Source organism: Pipistrellus kuhlii, unplaced genomic scaffold (assembly GCF_014108245.1).
Source record: "Pipistrellus kuhlii isolate mPipKuh1 unplaced genomic scaffold, mPipKuh1.p scaffold_m20_p_14, whole genome shotgun sequence".
NCBI classification, from domain to species: Eukaryota; Metazoa; Chordata; class Mammalia; order Chiroptera; family Vespertilionidae; genus Pipistrellus; species Pipistrellus kuhlii.
In genome coordinates, this window is record NW_023425449.1 from 32964479 (window position 1) to 32977822 (window position 13344).

Genomic DNA, 13344 nt, shown 5'->3' on the forward strand with positions numbered 1-13344 from the left:
TCATTTAAAAATCATTATAATAAACCCAGTATATGTTCACACAAACTTTTTTTGAATGAAAAAACAAATAACAAAAAACCCCAACACCACCTTTTACTGATGTCGTTTTACATTTTTGAAAATCACTTTGATATCCTGATGGACAGAAGAGTCAGAATTTCCTACTTGTTTTCACATCCCAGCCTCGGAGAGAGGAGGAGAGAAAGGAAGGAAGACAGTGTCTCAGTTTATTATGAAAACAGTCTGGGCCTGGCACACCCCCTTTCCCAAGGGTGCCTGGGTCAGGCTGTCCTGTGAGAGGCGCTGGTCTGCGCGTGCGCTAAACCTCCTGGGCTCAGTTACTCTGCAGTGAGCAGGGGCGGAGCAGAAAGGAGGCCAGTAGCTCAGACATGCTCATTCTTAACAGCTCTTTTTAGAGGTCTAGGGCTAATGATGCTATGAGCTTCTTAACAATTTTATTATTATCATTATCCATAGGCCTGTCTTCCATTACAATAGATTTCCATTAAAGTCAGAAAAACTCAGTTACACAGCAAAGTGCAAAAGCCAGGTACGGTGCCCTTCAATGACGAAAGACCGAGAATAAATTAAAATTTCTGGATACAAGGTATTTATTATGATGATTTTTAAATGAAGAAATATGCATTTTTTAATTTTCCCAGTTTAATTTTGCATGGAATTCTGGTCATTTTTTTAGCATTTCTCATGCAACCTCAAACGACAAGAATTTGTTTGGGAACCGCTCATTAACTTGAAGTAGATTCTCTGTAGAAAGATGACGGGAATGTCATCTTTCAGAAACAATAACCCCAAATGCACCGAGCAGTGAAACAGCTGGTTAGGAAAACAGATGCCAGAGCTGGGATGAGGAGTCTGCACTACCTTTTCCAAACAACCACAGCACCTTCCCATCATCAGTGAGCTCCTACCCATGGTACAATATCTATTGATAAGTATATGAAACAGAACACAAACACCAACTTATCTGAGCTATGCTAATGTAGAAGAGGAAGGTTAGCATGTCAATGATTTAAAAAATAATCTTGAGTATGAGCTGCATTGACCTTTAATAGTTTTTAGTAATGGCTTTATGGAGCTATAATTCGCATAGCATACAATTTATTTATAGTACACCACCCAGTGGGTTTTGTGTATTTACAGATGGTACAACCTCCACGACAACCAAGTTTAGAATATTTTTATTCTCCCCCAAAGAAAAACCATTGGGAGTCACTCCCCATTCTGCCCCCACACCCAGACCCCCAGTCCTAGGTAAACACTAATCGACTTTCTCTACAGATTTTCCTATTCTGGGCATTTCATAGAAAGGGAGTCATGCAATATACCTGACCATTAATTTTTAATAACATGTGAACTGTGTCCAAACAAAATCCTACCGATCCTCACAATGTGTGAGTCGTTCCGTAAAGTTTGCACCTTCACGAGGACCAGGGAGAGTGGGTTTAACAGTGGAGAGCAGCTGAAGGTCCTGAGGTGACCCCGATGTTCATCCAGAGTCAGGACACTGCTGCATACTGAAATGCTTCCCCCAAATACACCATGTAGAGAGGACACTAACTCACTGCCCCCAAAAGCTGAAATTAGGTGACTTAATGAAAAGAAAACATCACAAAGGTAGCAGGTTCTCTTAGGTACGATAACTGAAAAACCTTTGAGTTTCTACACAGAGTTCCAGCAAAATCCCACTCTTGACAACTTGACACGGGGGACACTTAAATGGCAAATGAGGAGCCTGTCTTGGGAGCACTCACGGAGCTGAACACAGAGGCCGAGCCGGGAGCACCACCTTACCTAGATTCATGACCTGAGACTGAAGCATCTGCCTCTGGCCAGGCTGGCTGCTGGGTCTCATGGGGATGCTGGCGGCCGGATTCCGAATCATGCCTCCCTGGAGCGTCCTGTTCATGGCGCTGGCGGTGGCAGCACAGGTGACTCGCACGGAGTTCTGCGGCGCCCACTCCCCAGATGGCATGGTGGGCCGGGCGGCGTTACTACCTATCATCCCTGAAGGCAAGCCGGAGAAGACAGAGACATGCAGAAACTGAAAACATACTCACCACGTGTGAACGCCACACACTCTTACTCTGAACCAGAGAACCAGGCTGCAGTACGCAGCCAGCCCAGCAGCTCAGGCCCTCACTGGGGCAGATGTGGGCCGTTGGCTAAGACATAAGAATTGGCAATTACTACAAAGTTTTTTGCAACATGGACTTGCCGCTCTTCATAGTTCGGAAAAGCTGTTAAAACTGTTCCCATATGTACTTAGAAACAGGTGCTGTGGCGTGTGGATAACCCCAACTTCCTTCCTCAGGAAGTGAATCACATTAGCTGATATACACGTCAATGCTTTACTTTCCAAAGGGGAGGTGAGGCCAAGAGGAACAAGGTAAAAAACTGATCAATAATACTCTTATCACAAACCGAAATCACAGAGACTGCCCCGTGAAGCCCAGGCCGATCCCTTTCAGAGCACTGGAATTTGTGAAGCTTTAAAACTGCCCAGATCTTTCTACTACGGTTCTTTGTAGCCAAGGCCGGGAACTCCTACTGCTTCAATAGGAAACCACATTCCTGAGTGTAGATCTAGGATGGGTCAGGGCAGACTTGTAAAAACCCTTTTATGCTTGAGATGTTAATAGCTAGCTGACCACACATAACACAGGAGCACGATACTGGTAAGCAGGATCGGCAGTCTGCGTTCCCTGGCCCGGCTGCCGGGATGCTGCCAATGGCCAGAGGTTTGCTAAGATCTGATATTCTAGAAGTTCTGGAAAAACCCCAAGTGCGGACCCTTCATTTTGAAATGTTTAATGACGGATGTATAAAAGCTCTGCTTTCAATTACATGACTTGATTTCGTTTACTTTAATTATAATAACTGAAAAATAGGGTATATTTAATAAATGAAGCAGCCATGTATGGTGGATGGTTTTTTCCTAAAGAATACGCTCCGTTAGGATGATTAAGAGTGAAGGACATTTAAAAAAAGTTTGAACAATATTATGGTAACATATATTTAACAAACGATTTTAACATTAGATTTAAGTTTTATAAATATATATTAGGAAATAGACATTTAGCTTAAAAAAATCTATTATCAAAACAACAACAATATGAGATTATAGAAAGTCCAGAAAGCAGAAAGTAAAACCATCCTTAATTCAACAACATTAATGCAATTATAACTGGGGGAGTTACTCTCTGCATTTCCTTTTTCAACAAAGCACAGGCAATTAACTGCATGAAGACAGCCTGAATACCAGTGGTCTCTGGGCGGCTTAGATTTGAACAGAGGGATATCCCTAAATTCTTATGTCAGGTTCCCACAAGGACTCAGGTCTTCTTGGATTCTGCTAATAAGAAACCACCTTTAACAAGTCATTGGCTCCTGTTCTCTTATAAAATTTTACATAAACCAATATTTTATTTCTATAAATCAATACTTTGTCTTAAAAATTATGCAAAATTTATATGGCACTATTTCTGTGAGAACCGCTAGCAGGGTCACCTAAGACCATCAGAAAACACAGATACTTACATTACAATTCATTAACAGTAGCAAAATTACAGTTCTGAAGTAGCAACGAAAATAATGTTATGGTTGGGGGTCACCACCACCTGAGGAACTGTATTAAAGGGTCGCGGCATTAGGAAGGTTGAGAACCTCGTTAATAGGTCAATGCTCAACAACTGAACCACACCAGCCAGGCTAACTTTTTTTTTAATGAATATTTTTCTGAATGAGAATTGATTCATTTACAAGCATTAAAGGTTGGCTGAATTTTAAACCTTTATTCTGAAATTCTCCACAGATTACCAACGAACAGGAAGTTTTGGGATTATCAGCAGATTATCATAAGAAGCTGGCAACCACCCAATTATTTTACACACACCAACAGTAATGGGAACAGAAGTGAAATAAGCCTATGGTATAGGTGTAATAATTAGCAACCTCTGAAAGTAATGATCACAGAACAAAAAGCCAGCTTACTGGAATGCTCTCCGATCTTCATATACCACACTCATGGTGAGAATCTGTACACTTTTCTTACATTCAAATGTTAGCTTCTAACATGAAAAATTTCATTGGAAGAATTCTACTAGTTTGATGTGGATGAAATATATCATTAAGTTACAGAATCCAGTAGAATAACAGTGCATTTGAGTCCTTACCTGTGCTACTGTTCCCCAAATTTCCTTGGTTTCCTATCATCCCTTGGTTACCCATCATTCCTGGCTGAGGTATCACTGAGTAGGGACTACTGTTTCTGATTGGTGGGAAGGGTCCAGCACCAGTTGGGCTTTGCAATGTGATGTCAAGTTGTAAGTTCTGGTTTGGCAATAACCTGCCCAGCTGCCCTGGTCGTGGGTTATTAAAAGCTAAGGAGAGAACACATGAAAATTGAAGGTTAATATCGGATAACAGAAAAGAACTGTAATAAAAGTAGGGTTTAGGAAAAGTGCTGTCTGTAAAATAACAAAAGATATGCATGTCAGAGACCAACTGCCTAAACAAAAGACAAATTCAGACAAAAAACATGCAGTGTCAAAATCTCGTAAGCTAATCGATAAACAACTAATTTAATTATTCACATTCTTGCAAAAAAAAAAAAAAAAGACAGAAGAATGTAACGTCTGTCACCATATATTTTCCCCCCAAACCAATACTAGTTTCTAATATTCAATTGTATTTGCTAAGTAAACCCCTAATATGTGTTTTTCATGTTACATTATTAGAATTTAGCAGTATTGTTGTCACAGCTATGAAGTTAAAAACATATGCATACAGCACCAAACCTAGAAACATATGGTTTGAATGTTACAATTACATGTCTATACTAGATTTTCCTAGAAGAATTAGGTTCAAGGTGTTGAATTGAGTGTGAACTCTATTACCAGAAATAATCATTAATGCTTTAGGACTCAAATCTTTAATCTTTCAAATACAGCTTTTTAGAATTCCAAATACATTTAGATATGAAATTATTCTTAGGGTTAGTTCCCAAGAACTTATTGTGTAATAGTACTACATTAGTGCATTGTATTATCACACAAATAACCAGTTATTTGATGTTATTAAAATTTTTTTAAAGTATGAAGATATTATAAATTATAATTTATAGCACTAATGTATCAATACCAAGTTTTCACTTTTTCTGAATTATTATATAAACATAGTATGAAACAGAAAATTTAAAAGAAATGGTTCTTCACAATCAATAACAGAAATAAAATATTTAGAAAAATTAGGGCTTGAAATATTATAGAAATGACATACATGCTTATTCATGGCTTCCTCAGTGTTAGTTGTGTGGGTTACCTATCAATAATTTGAACACTATTAGGAGGTACAGATGAAGGAGAAACTATGAGTTCACATTCAACTTGTCCTTCAATTCCCCTGGATAATAAGCATGAACTTTCTAGTGTGTTTCTCACTCACTTCTCAACTCTTAGACTTGTGCTTTCACATGGTCCATAAATAATCCTCCATTTCCCCAGAAATAGGCAGGTTTGAGAGATGATAGTAAAAGCTTGACTTTGTTTTACCCTTTAGGATGATCAGCAATCACTTGAGAAAAGACCTAGTAAATAAATGTACCCTATGATTTGGTTGATAAATGACATTTCTGGTTTGAGAACCAATGCAAAGCTTTGGGCTAAGCTGTATTGGGAGAGGAGGGAAAACCATTCTCTCCATTCACCGATATAGCTCTAATGAGGTTATCTATCTTCCTATAAAATATGTCCCTGGAACAGGGAAAGTTTTCCTCCCATTCAAACTATTGGGCAACTTTAGGCAACTATCAAGTTTGTAAACTAAGTGTTCACAGTGAAGGTTCATCTAAAACTTACCTAAATAAATTTCAAAATAAAAAGAGTAAAATAAATGATAAAAAAGTACTTAAGAGTCTATCAAACTAACCAAACTTAAAGTGCACTTAGAACATATTTATATGATAAAGTTCCATGTAAAATTGACATTTGTATGAGGATTCCTAAGAGCTAAGACAAGATGGTTTTTATTTTTATTTTATTGATTTTTTTACAGACAGGAAGGGAGAGGGAGGGAGAGTTAGAAACATCGATGAGAGAGAAACATCAATCAGCTGCCTCCTACACACCTCCTACTGGGGATGTGCCTGCAACCAAGGTACATGCCCTTGACCAGAATCGAACCTGGGACCCTTGAGTCCCCAGGCCGACGCTGAATCCACTGAGCCAAACCGGTTAGGGCAGGACAAGATATTTTTAAATGTGTGTAGTCCTTTCATATATACTGATTAAATAGTTTGAGAATTTTTAGTAATATATTATTCCTAAAAAGTCAGCATAACTTTCTCATTTTCTACACTTTAAGTATTCACTTATATATTAAAACACAAAATCTATTTAAACTCCATTTCTAAAGGCAGTAGCTGAAATGCAGGGAACTATGAAGATCATCTAAAGAACTTTATGTATGTGGGTCAGCCAATCTCACTCCATGTTGATTAAATCGACCACAGGGAATGCTGGGAAGCCACGTTCACGAGAATCCACTCTGAATACTGTTCGGAAGAACCAGGACAGCAGATGGTGCTATTTGACCATAAAACCTTGAGGTGACTAAGCTGTTTGCATCGGATTTTAATAATCCCCGTTTGTGACGGTGATTATGTGGCATAACCAGCAGTATCTCATACTCACTGCTCTGGGACATTCGCAGTGCTGTCTTCTGGGCTCCAACAGGTGTCACAGGGCTGTTTTCGGCTGTGAGTTGCATGAGGTCATTGATGATGGCTTGCTTGTCAACTGATCCAGCAGGGGCGCCAGGCCTCGTGTCTGGGAAAAGCTGTGGTAATTGACTATTCTGCAAATCATCCAAAATCTCCTCCAAGTTGTCCAGCTCGCTGCCAGGCTGCAGTAAACGACAGAAGAATTTATCCCGTCCCACTGTGAGCGTGGGCACCACAGGACCGAGGGCAATCACGGACCTAAGTGGTACAAGGCACCTCAGCCAAGTAAAAGATGCATGCCCACCTCAGGCTCAACAGTCAATGGATCACCTTTTAAAAAATCAAATTGACAGAGAACCTATAACTTAATCACTAGGTCCTGAATTTCCTCCTCTGAAAAAAGAGAGACCGCTGAATTAGAAAGAATGGTCTCTTCCAGCATCGTGATTCATTGGCAATTTGTAAATTCCCCCTTATTTTATGCTAGTAATTCAATTAATCACAAGTATGCATATTTCTAATTAACCAGCAACTTACTTCTAAAAAACCAAAAACAGTCCAGATCTAGGTTTTATAGTTAATTTCCCGAAAGAATGATAACAGTAATAAATGCTCTTAGAAAATCTGATCCAAATTTATACGGTATCAGTACTTCGTAAATGGTGACTCCCTTTTAGAACTTTTTAAAAATTAAAAAAATGTTTTTTTTATTGATTTTTAGAGAGGAAGAAAGAGGGAGGGAGGGAGGGAGGGAGGGAGAGAGAAAGAGAGAGAGAGAGAGAGAGAGAGAGAGAGAGAGAGAGAGAGAGAGAGAGAGAGAAAGAAAGAGAGAGAGAGAGAAACATCAATGATGAGAGGGATTCATTGATCGGCTGCCTCCTGCCGATTGAGCCCACAACCCAGACATGTGCCCTGACCGGGAATCGAACTGCGACCTCCCGATTCCTAGGTAGACACTCAACCACTGAGCCACGCTGGCCGAGCAGGACTTTTTTTTTTTTTTTTTTTTAAGAGCAGGGGAGTAAAACACTAAATCAGCTTGCAGCAACGGCAACCATGACAGCTAAGCATTGCCTTTTCAACTTGACTAGTGTTTTTTCCTGCTCGTACTTTCAGTTTCGAATAACATCGGCTTTCTCATCGCTCACCAGCTTAGGTGACAATACGTAGGGAAGAAGCAGGATGAAAACAGGTTGTCCCCAGACACAGCACCTATCCACCTGACTTCACAGAAGCCGTATGTAATTTCATTTCAGTTACCAACATAAAAACAATAAGGTAGATACCACCACCATCTTAGACTTAGTGGTTTTCTTCCAGCAAACCCAACTAATTTTCATATTCTTTTGAGTAGAACCTGCTACCTATGAGCCAAGTATTTAAAACCAGACGGTGCCAACCACACTAGAAAATGGCTAAGTTTCACGCTGGGGTTACTTTCTAGTGAGGAAAGTGGTAAGAATGATTTTCTCGATGTGTAGGTGGACAAACGTAAGTGTAAGTTAGGCAATTTCCCCAAAGTCACTGAATGGACTTTGAATCCTTGACTGTGACTGACCCTTTCACCTACGCTGGCAACGCAGAGGAAATTGCTTACCTCCGACGGGAGGCACAGTTAAGCAGACCGGCTTACAGTTTTACTCTAGGTACAACCCTTATTTCCCATGTAGAGGTTGGACTTGTTAATGTTTTTGCAATTTATGGCAGATACAACCGGGATCCATTTTCCTGGGTTATAAGAGGATTTCTGGTTAGCTTAGCCACTCATTTCTAGCAAAAGACAGAAGCATCAAATCTGAGAGAGACACATCTCAGGTGAGGTGAGGTCGAGAGTTAGCACCCCTGGGCGCTCCCAGGAAGGCACCTCACGGGGTGTCCCTGCCCAGGGCGGCAGAGCCAGTGTCTCCTGCTGAGAAGAGGCACGTGGTTGCTTGGCTGGATCCTAAATGGTAACTGAGCTGCATTTTCACACTCTCACAGGCACAGGGAGCCAAACCCGGTGGGCTCTGTCACGCCCCTCACCATCACTGCACTAGGGCTCAGTACTCAGCGTACTCAGTACTCAAGAGGACAGAATGGTGGCAAAACTGCTCACACTATTTAACCATGGAAGAGCTGCCTCTTCTTCCTTTCTGAATGCACACAGACAATTCTGTGTAAGTTAGATGGACATGTAAAGTGAGTCCATTACACATCTATCTGTATCATGTTTTGCTGAATCTGTAAGTGTAAAGAGCAGTGTAAACATTTATTGCTCTCTAACAACTGCCTGGAACACAGTAATGGCCACGCAGTCAACCCGATGACTTCTTTTCACTCTATTAACCGGTAATCTAAAACATTTTCCCAGGATCAACTACATTTCTTAGGGCAATTCCTGTAATTTCTCAGAATAAATGATTCATAAGAATGTTTGGTATTCTGATAGTGGCGCCATGAAAAAGCTCAAGATGAACCATGGCTGCTTTGGCTCAATGGACAGAGCGTCGGCCTGTGGACTGAAAGGTCCTGGGTTCGATTCTAGTCAAGGGCACATGTCCAGGTTGCGGGTTCGAACCCCTAGTTGGGGGAGTGCAGGAGGCAGCCAATAAGTGATTCTTTCTCATCATTGATGTTTCTCTTTGTCTCTCCCTTCCTTCCTCTCTGAAATCAATAAAAATGTAGTTAAAAAGAGAAAAAGAAAGAAGACGTCCTAGCAGCCTGGGAAGTGTGTGGCTGCCCTGGGAAACCAAAACCGCCCTGGACACTGCCGCCTTGTAGAGCACTGCAGAAAGCAGCCCTGGAAGACACTGTGTGCGTGTGCGTGCGTGTGCGTGTGCATGTGCGTGTGTGTGCGCGCGTGCACGCGCGTGGTGGTGAAGGAGGTGGCTGTTCTAAGTGATAAAGCTGCTACTTGAGAAAGCTTTGCAGACTACCTTGGATGAGAAGCATCCAGAATATATAGGTTCATATAAACAATTATAAAAAATACATAATTTTCCTCAATGCTATTGTGTAAACAAATGTATTTCCCCCCTCAACCCGATACGTGTAAAGGAAAGTTTTTATACTAACAATTAACAACAGTCTGGGTCTAGGCTCCTGCCTTTTATTTTTACCTTTACTGTTTCCATTAAAATGAAATTATACTTTAAGCCACCTCAAACAGAAAAATAAAAATCAGTGTCTCAAAGACTTCCAGTGACAGGATTCTTCCTTTGTAATCAACTCTTGTGTATAATATAATGAGTTTAAAAGCCATGCAAAAACCTCTTGGTGTTAGTCAAAATGAATAGGTTGCAGACATTTAATTACTGACACTATTTGAGTTCATTCAGTGTGCTCTCAGAAAGATACACTATGAAAATTTCCCCATGAGATAGTATCACTTTGCTTCCGTTTATTCTTGTTAATTTTTGGAGTACACATTTAATGTTAATATAATTGTCTTAAGTTTACTTTAAATGTTTCTCTTCAAGGAAATAAAGTTCAAAATGCCTATGCTCCTTTGGTTGTTCAGCAATAAAATTGGACAAATATGGCATTTTCTTCTGTAGTCATGCAAGCTTTGGAAGCGATGGATTTGATCACAATAAGTTTCTGATCTAACATTTCCTTCCCTAAATTAAAAAAATAAATTAAATTAATTTTAGAGAGAAGAAGGGAGAGGGAGATATAAACATCAATGATGAGAGAGAATCATTGATTGGCTGCCTCCTGCACACCCCCCTAGTGGGGATGGAGCCCGAAACCCCGGCAGGTGCCCTGACCAGGAATTGAACCATGATCTGGTTCATGGGTTGGTGCTCAACCATTGAGCCGCCCCAGTCGGGCTCCTTCCCTAAAATTCTGTAAGCTTTAATTACCATCCAAAGTGCTTTTAGTCAGCCCCTCTTCAGTTTTTAGGCATGATTTCTTCACAAGACAAAGAGATTGATGCCTTCCTTTGTAAGGCTTTGCCAAGATACTTCAAAGTTTTGCTTAGGCATCTATTCGAGTGCTCAAATTAGCCACATCAATTGAAATAGTTAGTTTAAACTATTTCAGGCAGAAAATGAGTCAGAAACATTTTCATACAAGTTCTACAAAATGAAAATTGAACATGATTTCTTTAATTTTTCATTTTTCTGGTTTTATGAATTTTTCATGTTTCAAATTACTTGTTCTTTGAAGCAAACATAAAGAGCACATGCATTTTAATAACACAAGTATTCTAATAAATTACTAAACATCTTTTCAAAGTTTTAAATAAAAAGTGTTATTTTACCATATTTGCGTAACATAAAATTATTAAAACATGGTAATCTAATTTACCACATTTGAAGGGAAATACTTATAGTGTAAGATATAGTTTTCCATTCTAATGGAACCAAATACAAGAAGAAAATTTTTTTCGACTATTTCTAAACTCTCATCCTGCGTAGCCCAGTAGCATTAGAAAGAACATAAGTTCTATTTGGAGAGGTATCAACGGACTCTATTGTGTAAATAAGTATATAACTTCGAAGTTGGTAAACAAACTGGAAATTTTGCTGTCATTACTTCCTGTTGGTTATGAAATGCTGTAGAAACAAATATTTAAATACTCTGCCCAGTAAAGAAAGCTATTTTAGGTAAAACAGCACCACTGGAATATTTCTGTCCTTAATCAGCTAGTGATCGGTTAAACACACACTCAGGCAATGGCTCTTTGCTGAGTCAAAAGAACAAGACAGTTCACTGTGGACTCGGGCTTGCTAACAGTTTATCTCACTAAAAACAACAACAAAAAACTTGTGTTTTTTTTAAATAAAAAAAAAGTCTCCAAGAAATGTGTATAGTAGTAAAAGGAGATACAAATAATCTGTGTTTGGAATTAGTGAAGGAGAGCAAAGAGGAGAAAAAAAGTCAGTTTTTTATTTTTTATTTTTAAAGTCATTTTAACTTTGATCTAAATTTAAGTAATGCATACTTCCTGTGGTAACTTTTCTTTTCAAGTTGCAATGTTTTTGATGTTAAAAGTGCTCTGAAGCAGTATTTTTTGGTGGAGTTTTAAGTGGAAGGGGGTGGGGGTGAGACACAAACTAGTTTCAATTAGAAAAAAAATACTTTAGATGTGCAGTGTTTGTGTACACTGCCTTGTGGTCTACTGAAATACTAACAGATTTATACTGATAAGACTCTGGGCTTTGTTCCCTAAGTGGGACATAATTTTGATTAGAAAAATATTTCTCCTAAACAACAATTAGAAACTGAAAGGACTTTTTTGGTCTGAAGTGAAGTGTAATCATATATCTAAACATAGAAATGCCAAGCAGTGTCCCTTTTCCCTGGTCCTCTAAGACCTAGGGCCTCAGGCCTGGGACAGAAACAAATTATGTTTCTGGAAGGAGGGGCCGACCACTGAGCTAGTAAGCTAAGGTGGGCCTGGAGAGTCACCTTGCCCTCTAGCAGGTGTCAAGAGACTTGAGTGACAGTGTGTGTGCCCGTCACCCTGCACTGCCACTAGCTCTGTATATTCTTTTTTTTTAATTTTATTGATTTTTTTTTTACAGAGAGGAAGGGAGAGAGATAGGGATCTAGAAACGTTGATGAGAGAGAAACATCGACCAGCTGCCTCTTGCGCACCCCCTACTGGGGATGTGCCCGCAACCAATGTACATGCCCCTGACCGGAATCGAACCTGGGACCCTTCAGTCCCCAAGCTGACGCTCTATCCATTGAGCCAAACCGGCTTCGGCTAGATCTGTATATTCTAACCTAGTAAGCCTCACAGGATTAAAACATTCACCGTTGTCAGTATGGCCTCACAGTAACTTTATCTAAGATACTGCTATTAACTTTCTATGGGGCCCTCGGTTTCCCCACCTTATGAGTGTACAGCATTACAAAAGGGCTGCTATACAGAATTCTGTGCCAACATCGAAGTTTAAGGGTTAATTACCAAGAATGTTTATATTCTTAGGCTGTTTGCCTTGTGAAGGACACAGAGGCTTGAAACTCATCTCTGGTAGCAGCTGTCAAGACATCAAAGTGAAAGAAGTAAAGGAAGCCAAGCGCTTAGAGACCCGGACAGAGGCCAGCTGCAGGCAAGTGCAGCCCCGGCTCTCCCGAATCCTGCTCTCCATCCAGACTCACCTGCACCGGCTCCTGCTGACTCAGCAGGTTCGAGGCTGCACAGGCAGGGGCGGTGCCCTCCCCTCTCCCCATGCCCACCTAGTCCCCGAAGACAGTGACACGCATCAGACCCACGTACAAAACAAGTGTCGAGGACAAACTAGCGGACCGTTTTAAGTAGAAAAGAAGTAGCTTCTTCTCTTTTTAACCGTTCATGTTTGACCAGGCTTGAGGCCCAGGGCAGAGCCAGCGATCAGAGCCAGCCGGTCACGGATTCCCTAGGAAACAGCTTATGCCAAGCCTCTGTGTCAGTGAATAACTTTTTTCTTTTTTTTTTTTTAAATAAAGAAAATATTAAATGGTTTATACTTTCCTTGTGATGTCATTAAGTCCTCTGAGAATTATCAGGATTGATTTTGAATTATCACTTAGTTATCCTGGATTTTTTTCAGATAATTCAATCTGCAGCTAAGCACAGCAGGTAACACAACCGATATTTCAGGTTTGCATTTATATAGGATGGCTCAGCT

General features: G+C 40.2%; 1 protein-coding gene across 11 annotated transcripts in view; it reads right to left on the minus strand.

Annotated features, from left to right (window-relative positions):
- The window catches only part of NCOA2 (nuclear receptor coactivator 2), a 258144-nt gene that overhangs the window by 25966 nt on the left and 218834 nt on the right, over positions 1-13344 (minus strand). For 9 of the 11 annotated variants that reach the window (XM_045581479.1, XM_045581478.1, XM_036437110.2 and 6 more), the window contains exons 12-14: positions 6711-6921; positions 4194-4400; positions 1813-2025 (exon numbers count right to left, since the gene is read on the minus strand). In XM_045581479.1, coding sequence (XP_045437435.1) covers positions 1813-2025; positions 4194-4400; positions 6711-6921 — 631 coding nt within the window. The remainder of the gene's footprint in view (positions 1-1812; positions 2026-4193; positions 4401-6710; positions 6922-13344) is intronic. The other 2 variants (XM_036437114.2, XM_036437115.2) reach the window with 1 other exon arrangement.